Source organism: Oncorhynchus mykiss, chromosome 12, assembly GCF_013265735.2.
Source record: "Oncorhynchus mykiss isolate Arlee chromosome 12, USDA_OmykA_1.1, whole genome shotgun sequence".
NCBI lineage: Eukaryota > Metazoa > Chordata > Actinopteri > Salmoniformes > Salmonidae > Oncorhynchus > Oncorhynchus mykiss.
This window is the reverse complement of record NC_048576.1, coordinates 59,942,030-59,963,331: the sequence shown is the minus strand read 5'-3', so window position 1 is coordinate 59,963,331 and position 21,302 is coordinate 59,942,030. Positions and strand designations below refer to the sequence as shown.

Here is a 21,302-nt window from a genome sequence, read left to right as displayed (position 1 = left end):
TGTATCCACCAATCCAAAGAAAGGATAGAAGGTTGCTAGACAGCCCGCTGTGTTTTTTTTTTAGCTGTTCTGCATCGTGGACAACGACTACCATTGTTAAGGCGGAGAGACACGTAATCTTGTCAGTATATCCATAATCTTTGGTGACGCGTGGCAGTGACAGATACATATGTGTTGAGTTGAAACTATTGTAAACTAAAGAAATATAACCTGTTTCCACTGGTTAAAAACGGAATACCCCGGGTTAGCAATAATGCGCACTGATTGACAGCCTACACGTGATTGGCAGAAATACTTCCAACGTCACATACAACTGATTGGCTGGAATGAAACTTTCCTAGCTGCTTCCGGGTTACTTTCTATTGTCGGTGTTCAGATTTGAACAAAGATTACTATCAAATATTATCATCAAACCTTTATGTTGACGACGATTCAAACGGACAGGTGTCAGGTGTGTAAAGTTTTCGGCATAGCTACATAAGATATTTGCGGCACTTTGGTTAGTCATGTTGAGTTTATTAGCCATCTGTCAGTAGCTGCAGGCTCATATTTTAGAAAGAAGACTTGGTTGTGGAATATTTAAAATTATTTAGCAACTAATGTGTTAACTAGTGACTGATTCTTCTGTATTTAATGTGAGGGTTCTGCCTTGTAGCAAAGTAAACTAGCTAGAGGACCAAACTGTGTGTCATTGTATACGGTCGGAACATAACAGCAGCTGTTATTGTTGTGTGCTTCTTTTTATTTAGCCAGCAGATCCGCTTACTTATAGCTGCATTTGTGTCGATCCGCGCTCTAAAGCATGTGTGTGTAACGCATGCTGGAACGAATCTTGGACCTGCGTGAGTAGGGGGTGCAAGGTCCCCAATTTACAATTGGCTCATTCATCCCCGATAACTATTCCACGGGTCGTTGCTGTAAATGAGAATGTATTCTCAGTCAATTTACCTGGTAAAATGAAGAAAAAAAGATAAAGATTATACCAGGTATTGTGAGTCACGTGGAACTTTTTTTGCCCGTGTAAACAAGCTTGCTCCCTAACATGATGATATAGTGTGTGTTTTTACTAATCACACCCAGAAACTTTTTTAGGTGTTGTGAAAGCAAAACGTTTTGTGTAGAATTCAAACAAATACTCCAGGAAACCGAACCAGGGTAAAACATGTAATATGTGAAAACGCCCTAAGACATAGCGGAGCCGGCGGAAAACGAACCTCAACCCTGGGATGAGAAATGCATTGTACTCCGAATCAGTGGAGGCTCCTCACAGGAGGAAGGGGAGGACCATCCTCCTCAGTGAATTTCATAAAAATAGTGAAACAATAAAGTTATCCTCTTCAGATAAAACTATAATAAATATATTTAACCAAATAATTGATTAAAACGCACTGTTTCCAATTAAGTTCTACAGTAGCCTCAACAGCACTCTAGTGTAGCACCATGGTGTAGCCGGAGGACAGCTCGTTTCTGTCCTCCTCTGGGTACATTGACTTAAATGCAAAACCTAGGAGGGTAATGGTTCTTACCCCCTTCCATGGACAGACACATGAATTAAAACAACTTCTGGAGGACTTCCTCCAAACTATCAGAGCTCTTGCAGCATAACTGGCATGTTGTCCACCCAATCAAAGGATAAGATAATTAATCTAGTACTGAACGCATAAGCTACAGCTAGCTAGCACTACAGTGCATACAATGTGGTGAGTAGTTGACTCAAAGAGAGCGAAAGACAATAGTTGAACAGTTTTGAACAAATTAATTTCTTAAAAATGAAGAAGCAATAGAGAGAACTAGCTATTTGTTGTATTTTTTGCACTTTCACTTGTGCAGCTAACTCAAACAGAGAGGGATGCTATGTTAGCTAGCTGGCTATGGCTATCCAACACTGGAACTCTTCAATGTCAAGGTAATCTTTTGGTTTTATTAATTTATTGCCACAGGGGGCCCACCGGCGTAACTGCAACTGCTTGCTAACTGTACACTGTATTGCATGATTGTAGCGGGTTTACTAACGCGTTAGTTCTAGTAACTATGTTGACTATGACGTTTGCTAATATGGGGACAACGATGTAGGCTGTGTGTAGTGCTTATGAAGGTTTGGCTTGGAAATTATTATTTTTTTGCCTGGTCACAGACAGCTGATGTGTTGTGCACTGAAGTCCACAGGCGAAGGGAAAAGGTGTTATGAGAGCGCGTAGATGTGATCATGCTGTTTGCATGTGGCTGCTATGAAAGTGAACTGTGTTAGCATGTGATCGGGGGTATTCATTCTGACGATTCTGTTGTTGAAATGTTTCTTAAACAGGGATAAACATACCTGAATTTGTCCAATAAACTTTTGTTTGCAACTGTTGGGACTAATGATTACACCCTAGATCAAGCTAGATGCAGGCAAGAGTGTGCAAGGCGGAATTGAATGTGTCACTGTCTGTCACCTTGATTACTTACATTTCTCTCGACCTGTGAACCTACGTTATAAACTTTCATTCATAGGCTAGGTTGTAGCAACCTCATGATGGGTATAGGGAAAATGTTACAATCATTTAGTAGCCTAAACCTATCGATGTTACATTGAGCTCAGGGAATGGAATATGAATGACAGTCATCCAATGTGCTGTAATAGATATAAGGCCATGCTTGTTAAAAAAAAAAAAGTGTTCTCCCTCAAATAACCAAATTCAACCTAGCAAATTTCAGATTTATATGAAATTGTTTGACTACAGAAGTAGCAAAACTGTACTTCAAATCTATGCTACTCCCCCACTCTTAACATACTGCTTTGACTAGTTGGGCCCAAGCTTGCTGTACAACATTAAAACACATTCAGTCTGTCTGCAAACAGGCTCTCAAAGTCTTGATAGGAAGCCCAATAGCCATCATCACTGTTACATCCTCAGAAAGCAGGAGCTCCTGAGTTGGAAAAATCTTGTGCAATACACCGACGCATGTCTTGTATTCAAGATCCTAAATGGCCTGGCTCCCCCTCCACTCAGTACTTTTGTTAAACAGAGAACCCAAACATGGCAGCAGATCCACAAGGTCTGCCGTGAGAGGTGACTGTATAGTTCCCTTAAGGAAAAGCACTTTAGTCAATCTGCTTTCTCTGTGAGAGCTTCTCATGTTTGGAATACCCTGCCATCAGACACACAACTGCACCACCTATCACACATTCACAAACAACATGAAGACATGGCTAAAGGACAATCAGACTTTTGAACATAATCGCTAGTTGTGTATTGCTACTTTCCATGTTGTCTGTAGCTTGTTAGGTGTGGAAACACTTTGCTTTTATGGATTTTGTCTTGTTGCTTTTTGTGCTACGTTGCTTGGTGTGCATGCAACGTCTTGCCTGTCCTATGTTGCTCTGCTTGTGCTCACTGCTCATTAATTGTTTATTGTTTTTAATAACCTACCCAGGGACTGTGGTTGAAAATTTACCGTTTTTTACCGAAATGTTGATTAATGTGCGCACTCTGTAAAAATAAACTCAAACTCATCTTAAACTGCACCGACTGCCACTGCTCCAAATTGTCCCATTAGCCCATCTGAATAGAATAGACCCCCTTTTTACTGTGACACAATTTACAGAAAATGGCGTCCCCAATATGAAAAAACTATTGGACTTAAGCTGATTGGCCCCTCTTTAAGGGCTGCAGATGAGCAATGATGCTACTTGGGGTGTAAACTCTGTGTATTTGGAAATCAATCAAATTGTATTGTGCCAAATACAAAAGGTGTAGACTTTACAGTGAAATGCTTATTTACAAGCTCATTCCTAACAGTGCACAGTTAAAAAGTAGGACAAATATTTTCTAAATAAAAACACAATAAAAACCATAACGAGTACCGGTACCGAGTCAATGTGCAGGAGCACGGGGTATTTGAGGTATGTACATGTGGGTAGGGGTAAAAGTGACAAGGCAATCAGGATAATAAAGAGGGTAGCAGCAGCGTATGTGTGTGGTGTCAATATGCATGCGTGTGTGTTGGAGTGACAGTGTAGTGTATGTGAGGGTAGAATCTAGTGGGTGTGAAGAGCCAGTGCAAGGAAGTCAGTCCAAAACAATTAAGATACATAAATAATAAAGGGGGTCAGTGTAAATTGTCCGGGTAGCCATTTGATTAACTGTTCAGCAGTCTTATGGCTTGGGGGTAGAAGCTGTTCAGGTGCCTTTTGGTCACAGTTTTGGTGCTCCGGCACCGCTTGCCGTGCAGTAGCAGAGAGAAAAGTCTATAACTTGGGTGGCTGGAGTCTAACAATTTTCAGGGCCTTCCTGACACCGCCTGGTATAGAGGCCATGGATGGCAGGGCGTTTGGCCCCAGTGATGTACTGGGCCGTACGCACTACCCTCTGTAGCACCTTGCGTATGGATGCCGAGCAGTTGCCATACCAGGCGGTGATGGAGGCTGTCAAGATGCTCTCAATAGTGCAGCTGTATAACATTTAAATTATCTGAGGGTCAATGCCAAATCTTTTCAGCCTGCTGAGGGGAAGAGGCATTATTGTTCCCTCTTCACGACTGTGTTGGTGTGTATGGACCATGATAGGTCCTGAGTGATGTGGACGTCAAGGAACTTGACGATCTCGACCCCCCCCCCCCCCCCCCCCCCCCCCCCCCGTCAATGTGAATGGGGGTGTGTTCAGCCCTCCATTTCCTGTAGTCCTCAATAATCTCCTTTGTCTTGCCCACGTTGAGGTTGTTGTCCTGGCACCACAATGCCAAGTCTCTGACCTCCCCCTATAGGCTGTCTCATCGTCGTTGGTGATCAGACCTACCACCGTCGTGTCGCAAACTCATGGGTTAACAGGGAGTGCAGGAGGGAACTGAGCATGCACCCAAGTGGCATGCACCCAGTGCGTTACTGATATTTCTTGTTTAGAGTTTTTGCTTGTAAGCAGGAATCAGTAGGAAAGAGTTATGGTCTGATTTGCCAAATGGAGAGCTTTGTATGGAGTCTGTGTGTGTAGTAAAGGCGATCTAGAGGTTTTTATCCCTCTAGTTGCACAGGTGACATGCTGGTAAAAATGAGGTAAAACGGATTTCAATTTTCCTGAATTAAAATTACCGGCCACTAGGAGAACCACCCCTGGATGAGCATTCTCTTGTTTGCTTATGGCCCTATACAGCTTGTTGAGTGTGGTCTTAGTGCCAGCATTGGTTTGCAATGGTAAATACACAATGAAAAATATAGATCAAAAACTCTTAGTAAATAGAAGTGCTCCTGAGTACAATGGGACCCCCCCCCCCCCCCCCCCACACACACACACACACAATATGAAAAATGTGCTGAACATCATGCAATACCAATGGGCTAATTAACAAGTGTTTTCTAAATTTGATTATCATATTATTATTGTTATTACTATTAATAGAAGTATTGTAAAAAAAATAACATTTACTGTTACCATAACTATCTAGTAATCATTACTTTTAATGCTGTTAAACGTCAATGCAATATTATTATTTGCGCTATAAAGGCGATTAACTTAATTCCTTTTTTCATATTGTTAAACAAAATTCTAAGTCCGCTTACATTTCCTCATAAAATGTTACGAATTTCGACCATTTGTATAATTCTTTACCACCTTCATTGTGGGACTTTTATTTTGAAGGGAAATCTAAGGTCACAGCCTTATCACAGCGTTTCATAATGTACTATTATTGGCCTTATTCTGTTTTTGTTGTATTTTTTACTGAAGCGTACTAAGACAAAAGAAACATGACACAGTGTGTACATAACACATTAGTGCAGGACATTTAGAAATGGATTAAAATGCTGGAATTAAACAATGCAAAAAAATGCGTTCATTAAGGAAATAGACGCCTGGCTCAAATAGAAGTCGGTCTCTAATTAGCGCCTGTTGTGTTCAGTGATTTAAGCAAATAAACGCTTGCGCTATTAAAGAAAAGTTTTACAGTATTTGAATTTGGTGGGCAATGATTTCTGCTGATCCTCACAGGTTGGCAGCCTCTAAAATGATGCTATTTTCTACACAGTTCACTACTTCTGACCAGATTCCGATCAAAAGTAGTGCACTATATAGAAAATAGGGTGCCATTTGGGAAGCAGCTTGGAAATCCTGAAGAGAAGTGGTTGTGTGTTGTCCAGGCAGGGTAAACTGATTTGGACCGGACCACCCGACCCTATCATCCCAGCCATGGAGCGTGTAATGGGCGGAGTGGTGCCGCTGGTCCTGGGTGGGCTGGGGTTGGTGCTGCTCTACCGGCTGCTCCAGAGGCTCCAACAGGGGGCTACCATCCAGGACACTGTAGTGGTCATCACTGGAGCCAGCTCTGGCCTGGGGAGAGGTGAGTGTTATTTTGGATTAGAAAATGTAATGTCCTCAATGAGGCAGTTTCGCAGCATACACAATGTAGGCTACATGGACTTCATGGCTACATGAATCACAAAAATAAAATAAAAAAAACATTCTCAAAGGTTCTAGGTACTAGTTCAAAGTGAACTATACCTTTTAAATTAGTGTGTGTGTGTTGTGTTGCAGAGTGTGCTCGGGTGTTCCATGCTGCCAAAGCAAGGCTGGTTCTGTGTGGCCGGGACGGAGCCAGGCTACAGGACGTAGTTCAGGAGCTCATAGCCACTGCAGCAGACAGCCAGCAGCAGGTATGGAGACACATACTTACTCACTTCGCATCTCCTCTTCCTCCACTGGGCTGACATGAAAACATAAGATAAGGGAGTTGGATACTAGAAATTTGCCTTCACCAGTTCAGCTTTTTTACATCATGTCAGATGAAGGAAAGGAGACAGGGGAGAGAGGAACATTTGACTATTGAGACACCCCTTGAATTCTTATGACATGTCTGTGATGTCATCACCGGCAGACGTACACCCCCTGTATGGTGATCTTTGACCTGTCCGACACAGCGGAGGTGGTTGCCATGGCCGCAAAGGAGATCCTGAGTTGCTACGGCCACGTGGACGTCCTCATCAACAACGCCGGCATCAGTCACCGCGGCAACATCCTGGAGACGCACATCTCCGTACAGAGGGACGTCATGGACACCAACTACTTTGGGCCCATAGCTCTAACTCAAGGTAAAGGTTATGATCACCCGATTTCCAAATGTACTCTCTCTGTGGTCAAATGACAAATGCCATTCATGTCTTGAGCTCATGTAGTCTCTTGATTTCTCTCCACTCTCAACTTTTTTTGTTTTCTCCATCCCTCTCTCCAACTGTAGCCCTTCTGCCCTCCATGGTTCGCCGGCACAGTGGACACGTAGTGGTCATCAGTAGTGTCCAGGGGAAGATTGCTATCCCCTACAGATCAGCTTGTGAGTAATGTAGAGATAGTGATGCCAACCCTATAACTGAGGTTAAATAATTATCCATGAAATCACATTTTGACATTTTGATCTTTTGGAAAATGTGTAACATAACAAATCTACAAACATTTCCAAAGGAAGGTGAAACGGGTATTATTTCCACCTGCAAATAGCTCTGTCAGTGATATCTGTACTAGTAAAGGAATAAAAACAATGTGTTTTGAGCAGATGCTGCCTCCAAACACGCCACCCAGGCCTACTTTGACTGTCTGAGGGCTGAGATGGAGCGCTACAATATCCAGGTGACAGTGGTCAGCCCTGGCTACATCAGAACCAACCTGTCTCTTAACGCTGTCACGTGTGATGGCTCCAAATATGGAGGTAATGGAGAGGAATTAACTGGCCACTCTTTCTCTGCCCTTCCCCTCCCCCTCTGTAATTACATTAGTCATCTATTTATTTCTCTCCTTTCTACTCTGGTGAAGTCCTGGATGAGACAACAGCTTTAGGGCGGGAACCGAAAGATGTGGCCCAAGTGGTCCTGAAGGCTGTCCATCACAGGAGTAAAGAGGTCCTTTTGGCTGGGCCCCTGCCCACTCTGGCCATCTACATTCGCACCCTGTGGCCAGCCCTCTTCTTCAAAGTCATGGCCTCTCGGGCCCGCAAGGAGCAGAAATCCAAAGATGAGTGAGAAGTTGTAGAGGATGTGGCAAAACTATGGGAATGGATAAATTGATTAATGCACACTAACTTGCAAATTAAAAAGTTGTTTTGTTTTAAAGCCACAGTGTGATGTGTAGTGTTTCATTAGATGAAATAACTGAAAATCTTACAAACTGCTTCAACTTCAAGGTTAACATCTTGCGAAGTGTTCAGGGTAGATCACATTAACAATTATGATATTGATGTGTAATAACATTTCATAGCGACCTGAACATTGAGTACATTTCATTTGTTGAAATGATTAGCTTTGGAGTTTGTTCATGATCATTTGTGAATTAAACAAAAATACAGATGATCAATTTGATGTCGTTGTGTGCCCCTGAGCTATACCACCATTACTGGCTTAGCTCATAGACCTGTTAGAAAACTCAGTTGCTCTGTCATCTGAGTTCTTCATTAGTGAATACTGTATTATGTGATGGTTATTGTTTTTGAACAAATATGTTGATGGTGCAGATATAGTATAGACATTCAGGGATTGTTTCTAATAACCTTATTTCTCTCAAATAATATTTATTTGTGGCCTCAGGTATACAAACACATTACAATTATAAACAGGACAGGGTGAAAACATGTACAGAAGCCTAATACAATATACTACGTGGTAACACATGCTGACTGAGAATTTCAATTTACATTAATACAGAACAATTTGAGTGAACATTGATCAAAAGCATCTTCAAAAAAATCCAACAAGAAATGTAAACATTTCTGGAGCATATGACGAGTGTCAGTCCAGCGATTTTCTCAGAATGTTCTTGTAATGTAACGTTTCTAGAAGTTCTATTTTACATTAAAGCTGCAATATGTAACTTTTTGGGGCGACCTGAAAAGCATCCTCCATTCGCTAATTAAGTGCATAGATGACATGTCTTTTTTTTCACTGCCCCGAGACAGGTGCATGATAATGGGCCATTCTAAATCAAAACTAATTTCACTAATTATTTATTATATGCAAAGACAAGATTAAATTATGGGTGAGAATATCACTTGTGAATGATGCCCAGCGTGTGCAGTAACGCAAGAAACAGCACATGCCTTTTTTGCGGCTTTTTGAAATCATAGTTGCACACCTCGCGCAAGAAACAGCACATGCCTTTTTGCGGCTTTTTGAAATCATAGTTGCACACCTCACGCAAGAAACAGCACATGCCTTTTTGCGGCTTTTTGAAATCATAGTTGCACACCTCGCGCAAGAAACAGCACATGCCTTTTTGCGGCTTTTTGAAATCATAGTTGCACACCTCACGCAAGAAACGGCACATGCCTTTTTGCGGCTTTTTGAAATCATAGTTGCACACCTCACGCAAGAAACAGCACATGCCTTTTTGCGGCTTTTTGAAATCATAGTTGCACACCTCGCGCAAGAAACAGCACATGCCTTTTTGCGGCTTTTTGAAATCATAGTTGCACACCTCGCGCAAGAAACAGCACATGCCTTTTTTGCGACTTTTTGAAATCATAGTTGCACACGTAGGCCCATAGGCCTATATGTTCTGATAAGGTTTGGATCACAACTAAAAAGTGTCCAAATAACTTAAATTAAGCCTCTTTACAATCGATGTAGAGCTTAACTGGCATACATAGGCAGCACGTGAGTTTCAAGTTTGGGGAAGAAAGAAAAAATATGCACCTTTATGCATGTAATGCTTTATTATAGTCACATTTGCGGTCACTTTTGAGAACAGCTAATTGATTGCATTTTGGAACATTCGCTCTTATAGCGCATTGCTGTGCTTATGTGAAGAAATAGCCTAATAGTTTATCAACATTTTAAGCCAAACGTTCTGATAGGTTGCATCAGCCTAATTGCTTTTAGGTTTGATGCGAGTGGTATTAATTTGGGATCTATCACATGTTCTTGCACAGAATAGGTCAACCTTTGTACTATGGGCGATAGTAGATTGACATAGGCTAGTGCTTTTGCTGTTTGTTAGGCCTACTCATCTTATGTGGACCGTTCTAACATCTTCAAAACACTCCTCGGAATTCGATGAAGGACGCACGCTGTTGCATCCCCAATGTGTCTGTATTCACTTGTAGCCTACTTCAGAGTTGAGATGGCTGTGAGAAGGACCCGATCACATGAAGGGCATTGGCTAATAAGAATTGAGATATCTGAGAGAGCCATGTGAGTGAGAGGTGCTTCGGAGCAAGGCTGCTGGGAGAAGGGAATTCTTATTATTATACAGTGCCTTGCGAAAGTATTCGGCCCCCTTGAACTTTGCGACCTTTTGCCACATTTCAGGCTTCAAACATAAAGATATAAAACTGCATTTTTTGGTGAAGAATCAACAACAAGTGGGACACAATCATGAAGTGGAACGACATTTATTGGATATTTCAAACTTTTTTTAACAAATCAAAAACTGAAAAATTGGGCCTGCAAAATTATTCAGCCCCTTTACTTTCAGTGCAGCAAACTCTCTCCAGAAGTTCAGTGAGGATCTCTGAATGATCCAATGTTGACCTAAATGACTAATGATGATAAATACAATCCACCTGTGTGTAATCAAGTCTCCGTATAAATGCACCTGCACTGTGATAGTCTCAGAGGTCCGTTAAAAGCGCAGAGAGCATCATGAAGAACAAGGAACACACCAGGCAGGTCCGAGATACTGTTGTGAAGAAGTTTAAAGCCGGATTTGGATACAAAAAGATTTCCCAAGCTTTAAACATCCCAAGGAGCACTGTGCAAGCGATAATATTGAAATGGAAGGAGTATCAGACCACTGCAAATCTACCACGACCTGGCCGTCCCTCTAAACTTTCATCTCATACAAGGAGAAGACTGATCAGAGATGCAGCCAAGAGGCCCATGATCACTCTGGATGAACTGCAGAGATATACAGCTGAGGTGGGAGACTCTGTCCATAGGACAACAATCAGTCGTATATTGCACAAATCTGGCCTTTTATGGAAGAGTGGCAAGAAGAAAGCCATTTCTTAAAGATATCCATAAAAAGTGTCGTTTAAAGTTTGCCACAAGCCACCTGGGAGACACACCAAACATGTGGAAGAAGGTGCTCTGGTCAGATGAAACCAAAATTGAACTTTTTGGCAACAATGCAAAACGTTATGTTTGGCGTAAAAGCAACACAGCTGAACACACCATCCCCACTGTCAAACATGGTGGTGGCAGCATCATGGTTTGGGCCTGCTTTTCTTCAGCAGGGACAGGGAAGATGGTTAAAATTGATGGGAAGATGGATGGAGCCAAATACAAATACAATTCCATTCTGGAAGAAAACCTGATGGAGTCTGCAAAAGACCTGAGACTGGGACGGAGATTTGTCTTCCAACAAGACAATGATCCAAAACATAAAGCAAAATCTACAATGGAATGGTTCAAAAATAAACATATCCAGGTGTTAGAATGGCCAAGTCAAAGTCCAGACCTGAATCCAATCGAGAATCCGTGGAAAGAACTGAAAACTGCTGTTCACAAATGCTCTCCATCCAACCTCACTGAGCTCGAGCTGTTTTGCAAGGTCGAATGGGAAAAAATGTCAGTCTCTCGATGTGCAAAACTGATAGACATACCCCAAGCGACTTACAGCTGTACTCGCAGCAAAAGGTGGCGCTACAAAGTATGAAATATAAAAGTTTGAAATATCCAATAAATGTTCGTTCCACTTCATGATTGTGTCCCACTTGTTGTTGATTCTTCACAAAAAAAATACAGTTTTATATCTTTATGTTTGAAGCCTGAAATGTGGCAAAAGGTCGCAAAGTTCAAGGGGGCCGAATACTTTCGCAAGGCACTGTATATGGCAGACCAATCCAAACTCTTTTTTTAGGCATGTCCAGCCCACTCGTTGTCTTAGCCAATCATGGCTAGCGGGAAGGTTGCTGTCCTTTTCTCTGGCTAAACCAACTAGGCACATAATTTAACGATTTTATTCGTATTTACAGATGACATACACATTTGATATTAAGGCACATGAAAGTTCACATGTTCGAGAAGGCATTTCTGCCAAAAAGAAAACTTTTTTTTTTTTAAATCGAAATGAGTTAACGTTCAAATGGCTCTCCTGTGAAGTCATGACTTGCAACATATGCCTAGATACTCTGCCACCAGTCGACCCAGCGAGCCAGCACACCAGTCCATTCAGCAGTCCGCCCAGGTTCAGCAATGCCTGTTTTGTCCCTCCCGGATAAATATGACAGAACCCCATCTAAATGCCATGGCTTCCTACTCCAGTGCTCCCTCTATTTTGCACACCAGATGGGAGTCCCCACCACCGAGAGGTACAGAGTTGCTATGGTTATTTCTCTGCTGACTGGGCGGGCGTTGGAGTTGGCAACGGAAGTCTGGGAGAGTAGGAGCTGGCTTCGTATGAGGGGTTCATGGCTCTGTTCAGAGGTATCTTTGATCATCCACTGAAGGGCAGAGAGGGGGGTGAGCGCCTACTCCAACTACAGCAGGATGACCAGACCACTGCCGAGTACGCGCTCACCTTCCAGACAGTAGCAGCATCCTGCGGATGGAATGAGACTGCGCTCCGTATACTATTCAGAAGACTGGGCGAGGAGGTCCAGACGGAACTGGCATGTCGAGGCGACAACCTCTCTATGGTCGCACACATTGCGATGGCCATCCGTCTGGATAACCTATTTCGGAAGCGTCGGTACCCTCATCTCTTCTCTCCCTCAGTGAACACTCTGTATCAGAGCCTGAACCCATGGAGGTAGGGGTCACACGCCTCCCCGTGGCGGAGCGAAGCAGATGGAAACAGCTGGGTCTCTATTGTGGTCAAGGAGGGCACCAGCTTCAGCAGTGTCTGATACATGCCAACTCAGGATCCACAAGAGCAGAGGAACGGTCATGTGACCTTACACCTCCTGGGGCAGGTGTGAGTATCCCATCTTCATCACTTTCTGCCGAACCCTTTTTAGTGTCGATCACACTAGCAGACTAGACTGTCCTTCGGGTACTGTTTCTACAGCGCTAGTGAATTCTGGTGTCGCGGGGAACTTTACTGACCAGACCCTTGGCTCCTCTCTTAACATCACCTCATACCCGCTCTCCTCTCCGTTTCTGGTTCAAGCCCTTGATAAATCGGCCACTAGGATTCGGGACCATCACACACACATCACCACACCACTCACCCACACCGTGCAGTCCATCCATCAGGAGAACATTCCCTTCATCATTAGTGCACCAGCTCACATGATCATCCTCGGCCTCCCATGGCTCCAACTCCCACCATCTCATGGTCGAGGATGAAAATCAGACTGGGCACCCGAATGCCGGAGGACCTGCTTTCCCGTCCCCTGTGGTTCCATGTCAATTGAGAGTCCTGTGGTTGCCCCTCAGCCCAACATACCGGAGGTATACCTGGACCTGCGGGAGCTATTTTCCAAAACCCTGTCTCCCTCCTCGTCGCCCCTGGGACTGGGACATCGACCTGCTTGCAGGCTCTGCGCCCCGTGCAGATGCATCTACCCTCTGTTGGTGGCCGAAACCAATGCCATGGGGGAGTACATCCATGAGGCGCTCCAACAAGGTTTCATCCGCACGTCCACCTCGCCTGCGTCTGCAGGCTTCTTCTTCGTGGCGAAGGATGGAGAATTACACCTTGTGTATTGATTACAGAGGACTGAATGAGATGACCACCAAGTACCGATACCCTCTCACGTTGGTGCCGGCAGCTATCGAACAGCTCTGCGGAGCCCGACTCTTTACCAAATTGGACCTGCGGTGTACATACAATCTCATCCGCATCCGGGAGGGAGATGACTGGAAGACAGCTTTCAGCATAATGTCTGGTCACTACGAGTACTTGGTGATACCTTTCGGCTTAGCAAATGCTCCGTCAGTATTCCAGGCATTCGCCAACGAGGTGTTCCGGGACATGCTCGGATGCCAGGTGGTCGTGTATATCGACGACATCCTGGTCTACTCGGCTTCCTTGAAGCATCGCTCATGTCCGAGTAGTCCTGGAACGCCTTCTGGCCAACCAACTATACAGTGGAAAGAAAAGGTATGTGAACCCTTTGGAAATACCTGGATTTCTGCATAAATTGATCATCATTTTATGATATTCATCTAGGTCACAACAATAGACAGTCTGCTTAACTAAACAAACAATTATGTGTTCATGTATTTATTGAACACACTGTAAACATTCACAGTGTAGGGTGGGAAAAGTATGTGAACCCTTGGATTTAATAACGGGTTGACCCTCCTTTGGCAGCAATAACCTCAACCAAACATTTTCTGTAGTTGCAGATCAGACCTGCACAACGGCCAGGATACATTTTGGACCATTCCTCTTTACAAAACTGTTTCAGTTCAGAAATATTCTTGGGATGTCTGGTGTGAACTGCTCTCTTGAGGTCATGTTACAGCATCTCAAATCGGGTTGAGGTCAGGACTCTGACTGGGTCACTCCAAAGGCGTATTTTCTTCTGTTGAAGCCATTCTGTTGATTTAGTTTTGGGTTGTTGCCCTGTTGCATCACCCAACTTCTGCTGAGCTTCATTTGGCAGACAGCCTTACATTCTGCTGCAAAATGTCTTGATAAACATGGGAATTCATTTTTCTGTCTGATAGCAAGCTGTCCAGGCCCTGAGGCAGCAAAACAGCCCCAAACCGTTATGCTCCCTCCACCATACTTTACAGTTGGGATGAGGTTTTGAAGTTTTTTTTCTCCACACACTGTTCCTTCCAAATAACTCAACTGTAATTCCATCTGTCCACAGAATATTTTGCCAGTAGCTCTGTGGAACATCCAGGTGCACTTCTGCAAACTTCAGACTTTCAGCAATGGGTTTTATTGGACAGCAGTGGCTTCTTCCATTGTGTCCTCCCATGAACACCATTCTTGTTTAGTGTTTTACGTATCGTAGACTCGTCAGAGATGTTGGCATGTTCCAGAGATTTCTGTAAGTCTTTAGCTAGGCTTCTTCTTAACCTCATTGAGCATTCTGCTCTGTGCTCTTGCAGTCATCTTTGCAGGACGGCCAGTCCTAGTGAGTAGCAACAGTGCTGAACTTTCTCCATTTAGACAATTTGTCTTACCGTGGATTGATACTTTTGTAACCCTTTCCAGCTTTATGCAAGTCAACAATTCTTAATCTTAGGTCCTCTCATCTCTTTCGTTCGAGGCAAGGTTCACATCACGCAATGCTTCTTCTGAATAGCAAACTCGCATGTTGTGAGTTTTTTTTTTACAGGGCAAGGAAGCTCTAACCAACAGCTCCAATTTCATATCATTGATTGGATTCCAGGTTTGCTGACTCCTATTAGCTTTTGGAGAAGTTCACATACTTTTTCCAACCTACACTGTGAATGTTTAAAATATGTATTTAATATAGACAAGACAAATTCAATAATTTGTGTTTAGTTCAAGTACACCGTCTATTGTTGTGACTTAGATGAAGATTAGATCAAATTTGCTGACAAATTTATGCAGAAATCAGGGTAATTCCAAAGGGTTTAACATACTTTTTTACACTGTACTGTAAGTTGTGGCAGAACTGAAATTATTTGGGTAATATAGATAAGATGTCTTATCTGCACCATATAATATACTTTTTATTAGAATGTATCCCTTCGGACTCTGGTGTTGGCAGTTGCACTTCTTCCCTCAGCTGGGTCTCAGAGAGAGGGGAGGTCAGGCTTGTCTTTCACATGTCCCTGGTGCTATGCAGAATATCAGAAAGGGAAGAGGACAGGAGGGAACATTGTCTTCATATGTGAATGTCTTTACCTATTCTTTAAATGTGAAGGGATGATGTGATTAATGGGGAACCAATTACTTGTCTTCATGTCTGTGTGCCAGTCACTCCCTCCTTTGGCGTTGGGGGAGATAAGGTTTGAGACAACAGATGTGTGTGATAGTGTCTGGAACCATTGTATGTCATCACTGATGTTGCACTTATCCTGGGATAGTGTATGACCTAGATGCTCACTCCCCTCAGTGAGCATGTCCAGGTGTGTGGTCAAGAAGGGTTTTTACTTGAGATGGGAGTATCTGGAGTTGACAATAGATTTATGCCAGTGGATGAGTTGGTATTGCTGTGCTATGAAGTATCAGGAACGAGATCGGAACCTTGTCTTAGGGGCCAAACTGATAATTTATAGCGAATGCTACGGGATAATCCTTTCTCATTTAAAAAGTCTCACCTTGTGACTCGTTCCAAACATCTGGTTTGTTATGTTGACTTGGGGGTGGATCTTTGCTATAAAAGATCTCAGTAGCCTTTGTTGTCGCTCTCAACGAATCATCTGAGGGTGATTCTTCGACCAGCCATCGCTATTGCAAAGCTCTCACTAATAAAGATTCAGTATAACTCTGACTTGTGTAATATGTTCGCTCCTCATTTGATAATAAAGAAATTAACCACCACATTGTCAAGGCAGAGAAGTGACAATTTCATCAGGAAGCTGTGTCCTTTCTAGGCTACCAGATCAGCCTGCAAGGAGTGATGGACATTAAGGTAGATGCGGTCAGATCATGGCCAGTCCCAACTACCATTAAGGGCTTACAACGGTTTTTGGGATTTGCCTCTCCTCTCTCATCAAGGGTGGTCCCTGTAGGTTGGGCTGGAGTCCAGCAGCTGACAAGGCCTTCCGCCTACAGAAGGGACGTTTCACCTTCGCCCCAATGCTCAAAACACCCAGATCCTACACTACCCTTTGTGGTGGAGGTGGATGCTTCAGAGGTGGGTGTGGAGCTGTCCTGTCTCAACGACAAGGTAATCCACAAATTGTATCCTTGTGTGTATTAGTTTCTTAAAGTAATGTCTCCTGCAGAGCAATTATTACGTCGGCGATCGAGAGCTCCTGGCGGTGAAGTTGGCATTAGGAGTGGAGACACTGGCTGGAGGGTGCCAAGGACCCATTCGTCATCCTCACCGATCATCGGAACCTGGAGAATATATGGACAGGACAGCGAGGTAGCTGAACCCGCGGCAAGCAAGTTTGGCCCTTTTTCTTTGCTAGATTTGACTTCACGCTGACCTATCGCCCAGGTTGAAAGAACACCATCTCTACGATTCGGGAAAGGTTCCTGTCCTCAATACACCTATCATTCCTTCCTCTCAAGGATTTTGGTGGTTGTGGATAGATTCTCCAAATCCTGTCGTTTAATCCCTCTCTCTGGTCTCTCTACTGCTCTCCAGGTCGCTGAGGCACTGTTCCAGCAGGTCTTTGGCATTATGGCCTTCCGGAGGACAGTCTCCGACCGTGTCCCCAAATTTACATCAAGGGTATGGAGATCCTTCATGGAGTAGCTCGGGGTCACTGTCAGCCTCACTTCCAGGTATATGCCTCAGTCTAATGAGCATGTGGAGAGGATGAACCAGGAGCTGGGGAGGTTCCTGAGGAGCCACTGCCAGGACAGGCATTGTACAACGAACCACGGCGGAGTTCGCCAACAGATCAAATCAAATCAAATGTATTTAAAAAAGTGTGCCCATGTCAGTTCTGAGCCCTAATGCTAGCAGTAGCAGAGCTAGGGAGTTGATCCCCCTCTAGTGCTGTAAGTAGCAAGCAAAGATATAAAATATTATTTCATCTGCAATTTCACCATGTTAAGTCTAATATTTAATTGTTGCATGTAAATAGGCTCACAATAGCCTTCCTAGTTTCTTTGTTTAGTTCAGGCTATACTCAAACCCAACACCCCAACCCTGAGCACTCCATTCTGCCACCTCTGGTCTCTTGGTCCTCCCACCCCTATGGGTGGACAGCTCCCACTCAGCCCAGTCCAAGCCCATCTTTCTCAAACATCTGAAACCCTACCTCTTCAAAGAGTATCTTAAATAATCCTACAGGAGCCCCCCTTTTCACCCTGACAAAAATAATGCCCTTCATGAACACTCACACTTTACTTTCTTCCACCCTTACTAGCTCTGACTTTGCTGATAGCTACTTTATGGAAAGATGTACTTACCATGACTGTGATATGTGGCTGTCCCACCTAGCTATCTTAAGCTGAATGCACTAAGTCGCTCTGGATAGGAGGGTCTAAATTACTAAAATGTAAATGTATTTTTTTAAATTCATCACGGCATTCAGTTCAATGGTACTCTGCCATGTGAATGAGTTAAATAAACTTGTTTAGGTGAACATTTGAGTCTTGGTGATCTGTCCTGCACAGGAAGTTACTTGGTGCTGGACTGACATGTCGACTTACGACTACAGCAACTGTAGGCTTTATATTTATATTATATAGCATACAAAAGGTGTTCATAAGCACTAATGGTTGCTTCACAGCGCAACCTAGATCTGTATGGAGATTAACTATAAAGGTACGTTAATTTCGGTAGTTCCACAACCTACTCTCATATAAACAAATTGTTTATTTGCATCCCTAGATAATGACGCGCCGATGCTAGTATAGACTACTTTTCGTATGTTTCAGGAAACTCCGACTTTTTGAATGAAGATGTTGAAGACGTTTTCTGACCACTATGTTCATTCCAAGCGTTCTGCAAAGATGCACCGCTGGTGTTACTATGTTAATGTTAGCATGTCCTTGTTTTTATATTTTGAAACTACAGCTGTGTGGTAATTAATAATCTATACTTACATTTGTATAATGTTGTGTAGGTATTTATTTTCCTGTCAACATTGTGTTTAATGTTAATCATTTTGTATACATTTTCATTATTTTGTTTGTCAATAGTGCTGTTTGGTCCAACCAGCTCAACCTGTCATTCTACACTGAACAAATATATAAATGCAACATGTAACAATTTATAAAGATAATACTGAGTTACTGTTAATATAAAGAAATCAGTCAATTAAAATAAATTCATTAGGCCCTAATCTATGGATTTCGCATGACTGGGAATACAGATATGCATCTGTTGGTCACATATCTTAAACTGTTAGTATCTGGTGTGACCACCATTTGCCTCATGCAGCGCGACACATCTCCTTCGCATAGAATTGACCAGCTTGTTGATTGTGGCCTGTGGAATGTTGTCCCACTGCTGGATATTGGCGGGAACTGGAACACGCTGTCGTACACGTCGATTCAGAGCATCCCAAACATGCTCAACGGGTGACATGTCTGTTGAGTATACAGGCCATGGAAGAACTGGGACATTTTCAGCTTCCAAGAATTGTGTACAGATCCTTGCGACATGGGGCCTGCCTGCCCATACCATAACCCCACCGCCACCATGCGGCACTCTGTTCACAACGTTGGCTTCAGCAAACCACTCGCCCACACGATGCCATACTATCTGCCCGGTACAGTTGAAACCAGGATTTATCCATGAAGAGCATGCTTATCCAGCGTGCCAATGGCCATCAAACCCTGGTGAGGATGACAAGCACACAGATTAGCTTCCCTGAGGTGGTTTCTGACTGTTTATGCAGAAAATCTTGGGTTGTGCAAACCTAGTTTCATCAGCTGTCCGAGTGCCTGGTCACAGACTATCCCACAGGTGAAGAACCTGGATGTAGAGGTCCTGGGCTGGCGTGGTTACTCATGGTCTGTGGTTGTGAGGACGGTTGGATGTACTGCCAAATTCTCTTAAACGAGGTTGGAGGCGGCTTATGATAAACATTTACATTAAATTCTCTGGCAACAGCTCTGGTGGGTATTCCTGCAGTCAGCATGACAATTGCCCGCTTCTCCAGGTCTGACGAAGTTGATGTGTTGGCCTTTGTTGGTGGAAGTTCTTTTTTTGCTCCAATCCTTCGAGGATGTCGGCCAGTTCCCTCAAAACTTGACATCTGTGGCATTGTGTTGTGTGACAAAACTTCACATTTTAGAGTGGCCTTTTATTGTCCCCAGCACAAGGTGCACCTGTGTAATGATCATGCTGTTTAATCAGCTTATTGATATGCCACACTTGTCAGGTGGATGGATTATCTTGGCAAATTAGAAATGCTCATTAACAGGGGACAATGCTCACAACATTTGAGAGAAATAAGCTTTTTGTGCATAGCGAACATTTTCGTGATCTTTTATTTCAGCTCATGAAACATGTAACCAACACTTTACATGTTGCATTTATATTTTTGCTCAGTATAAATAAGACCCAAGTCAGTGTGTCAAGTCAATGGCTGTGTCCGAAATCTTTGCCTACTACTCAAACTGCATACTAGTCGTACTATATACTATTTAGAACATTATGTTAGGTAAAAACTAATGCAGTAAGCAACAAAAATTAGCATACTAGGCTCATCTTTTTGGTAAAGCGCATCCCCTCAGCTGATTATCAGCTGTTGTCAAACACACATGGGTCTCAAGACAATTCTCTTCCTCAATAGTGTGCAGCAATTCTACTAGATGAAAAGACGAAATTAGTATGACACCCTAGCATTTAAAACATAAGTTTTAGAAATTTCACACATACTTTAGTTGTCCTGAGTTTGCACAGAACTCCGACCAATGAAGACACTCAAGTTTTTTTTTATTCTCTCGATACATTCACAAAAATAGTCCTGGCCTCTAAACCTTCCAGCTGTCTACTGGACACTATTCCAACTAAACTACTGAAAGAACCACTTCCAGTGCTTGGCCAATATTAAACGTTTCCCTATTCTCCGGATGTGTAAAAATTGAAAAAGCTGTTGCTCAGCAACTCACTACCTTCCTGAAGACATAATGTATACGGAATGCTCCAGTCTGGTTATGTACGCCATCATAGTACTGAGACCTCACTCGTGAAGGTGGTAAATTACCTTTTAATGACGTCAAGGCTCTGCATCTGTCCTCCTGCTCCTAGACCTTAGTGCCACTTGACGCCATCGATTGCCACATTCTTTTGGAGATGGCAAACCCTAAACTGGTCTAGTTTTCTTGCATGGTTTAGATCTGTCGGAAAGATATCAGTTCATCTCTGTTTTGGTTTATCCTCTGACAAATCATTGGTCAGTTTCTGTGTTCCTCACAGTTTCGTTTTAGGACCACTATTGTTTTCAATATACACTATATGCTACCTCTTGGTTATGTCATTCGGAAACACAATGTCAACTTTTACTGCTATCTAGACGACACACAGCTGTACATTTCTATGGAACATGGTGAAGCCCCAAAATTGCCTATCCTGGAAGCCTGTTTCAGACAAGGAAGTGGAAGGCGGCAAAGGTTTTTCTTTTAAACTCAGACAAAACAGAGATGCTAGCTCTTGGTCCCAAAAAAACAAAGATTCGTTGTCAGATCTGACAATTAATCTCAATTATAATACACTGGTCTCAAATAAAACTGTAGGACCTCGGCGTTACTCTGGACCCTGAACTCTCTTTTGACGAACACATAAAAAAATATTTAAAGAGCATTTTTTCCCCCATCTTTGTAACATTGCAAAAATCAGAA

At 43.1% G+C, this 21,302-nt stretch overlaps 1 protein-coding gene across 2 annotated transcripts; it reads left to right on the top strand.

Annotated features, from left to right (window-relative positions):
• Positions 1-8,309, top strand: dhrs7b (dehydrogenase/reductase (SDR family) member 7B). 2 transcript variants are annotated; one of them, XM_021624350.2, is made up of 7 exons: positions 1-121; positions 6,113-6,312; positions 6,507-6,625; positions 6,847-7,060; positions 7,207-7,299; positions 7,519-7,671; positions 7,776-8,309. In XM_021624350.2, the coding sequence occupies exons 2-7, from the start codon at positions 6,162-6,164 to the stop codon at positions 7,979-7,981; spliced, it is 936 nt and encodes a 311-aa protein (XP_021480025.1). In that variant the 5' UTR covers positions 1-121; positions 6,113-6,161; the 3' UTR covers positions 7,982-8,309. The 2 variants fall into 2 exon arrangements, with proteins under 2 accessions (XP_021480025.1, XP_021480024.1); XM_021624349.2 differs by lacking the exon at positions 1-121 and adding an exon at positions 231-451.
• The last annotated feature ends 12,993 nt before the right edge of the window (positions 8,310-21,302 follow it).